Here is a 982-nt window from a genome sequence, read left to right as displayed (position 1 = left end):
CTCCCCGCCTCCGCCGCCTTCCCACCCCCCGGCCCGTCCCGGGCCCCCGGCGGGCTGCATGAAGGCGGGGGGGAGCGCCGGGCATCACCCGGGCGGCGGTGGCACCATGGTCCAGGCGGGCGAGCTGCTGCGGCTCCTGACTCTGCTGAAGTTGCCCTGCTGCCTGCTGGAGTTCCTGCTCTGGGGGGCGGCCCGGGGGCAGGAGATGTACGCCCCCCACTCCATCCGGCTGGAGGGGGACATCACCCTGGGCGGCCTCTTCCCCGTCCACGCCAAGGGCCCCCCGGGCGTGCCCTGCGGGGACATCAAGAAGGAGAACGGCATCCACAGGCTGGAGGCGATGCTCTACGCCCTGGACCAGATCAACAGCGACCCGGACCTGCTGCCCAACGTCACGCTGGGCGCTCGCATCCTGGACACTTGCTCCCGAGACACCTACGCGCTGGAGCAGTCCCTCACCTTCGTCCAGGCTCTCATCCAGAAGGACACCTCCGACGTGAGGTGCACCAACGGGGAACCCCCCGTCTTCGTCAAGCCGGAGAAAGTAGTTGGAGTGATCGGGGCGTCGGGGAGTTCCGTGTCCATTATGGTGGCCAACATCCTCCGGCTCTTCCAGGTAGGGCTGCGCGGCGCCGGGGCTCCTTCCCGCCCGGGCCGGGGGGGCTCTGCCCGACGCCCCCCAACTCCGCTCCCGCCCCTTCGGGTGCTTCGCTCGCCTCCCCGCCGGAGCCCCGGCTCTCCCTCCCGGCCGCCCTCTCTCTCTCTCTCTCCATCCTCCCCCGTCTCCCTTCCCCACGGTGCGTGGCACTTTCTGGATTTATCGCCCCATTTGCAAGGAGCAAGCCGTGAAGGGAAAGGAGGGGGAGAAAAAAAAAAGAAAAAAAAAAAAAGAAAAAAAGCGATGATAAAGATGGATTTGCGTTAAAGAGAAATATGGCTCGGCAGAGATGCGGGGGCACGGCCGGGACGGGCTTCGCGCATG

The 982-nt window shown here is 66.8% G+C and overlaps 1 protein-coding gene across 2 annotated transcripts in view; it reads left to right on the top strand.

The window, feature by feature from the left end:
* The first annotated feature begins 67 nt into the window (after positions 1 to 67).
* Positions 68 to 982, top strand: part of GRM7 (glutamate receptor, metabotropic 7) — a 292,383-nt gene continuing 291,468 nt past the window's right edge. For both annotated transcript variants that reach the window (XM_014946806.1, XM_014946805.1), the window contains exon 1: positions 68 to 616. In XM_014946806.1, coding sequence (XP_014802292.1) covers positions 107 to 616 — 510 coding nt within the window. In that variant the 5' untranslated portion in view covers positions 68 to 106. The remainder of the gene's footprint in view (positions 617 to 982) is intronic.

Source organism: Calidris pugnax, unplaced genomic scaffold (genome assembly GCF_001431845.1).
Source record: "Calidris pugnax isolate Ruff unplaced genomic scaffold, ASM143184v1 scaffold81, whole genome shotgun sequence".
Taxonomy (NCBI): domain Eukaryota; kingdom Metazoa; phylum Chordata; class Aves; order Charadriiformes; family Scolopacidae; genus Calidris; species Calidris pugnax.
This window is presented reverse-complemented; position numbering and strand designations above follow the sequence as displayed.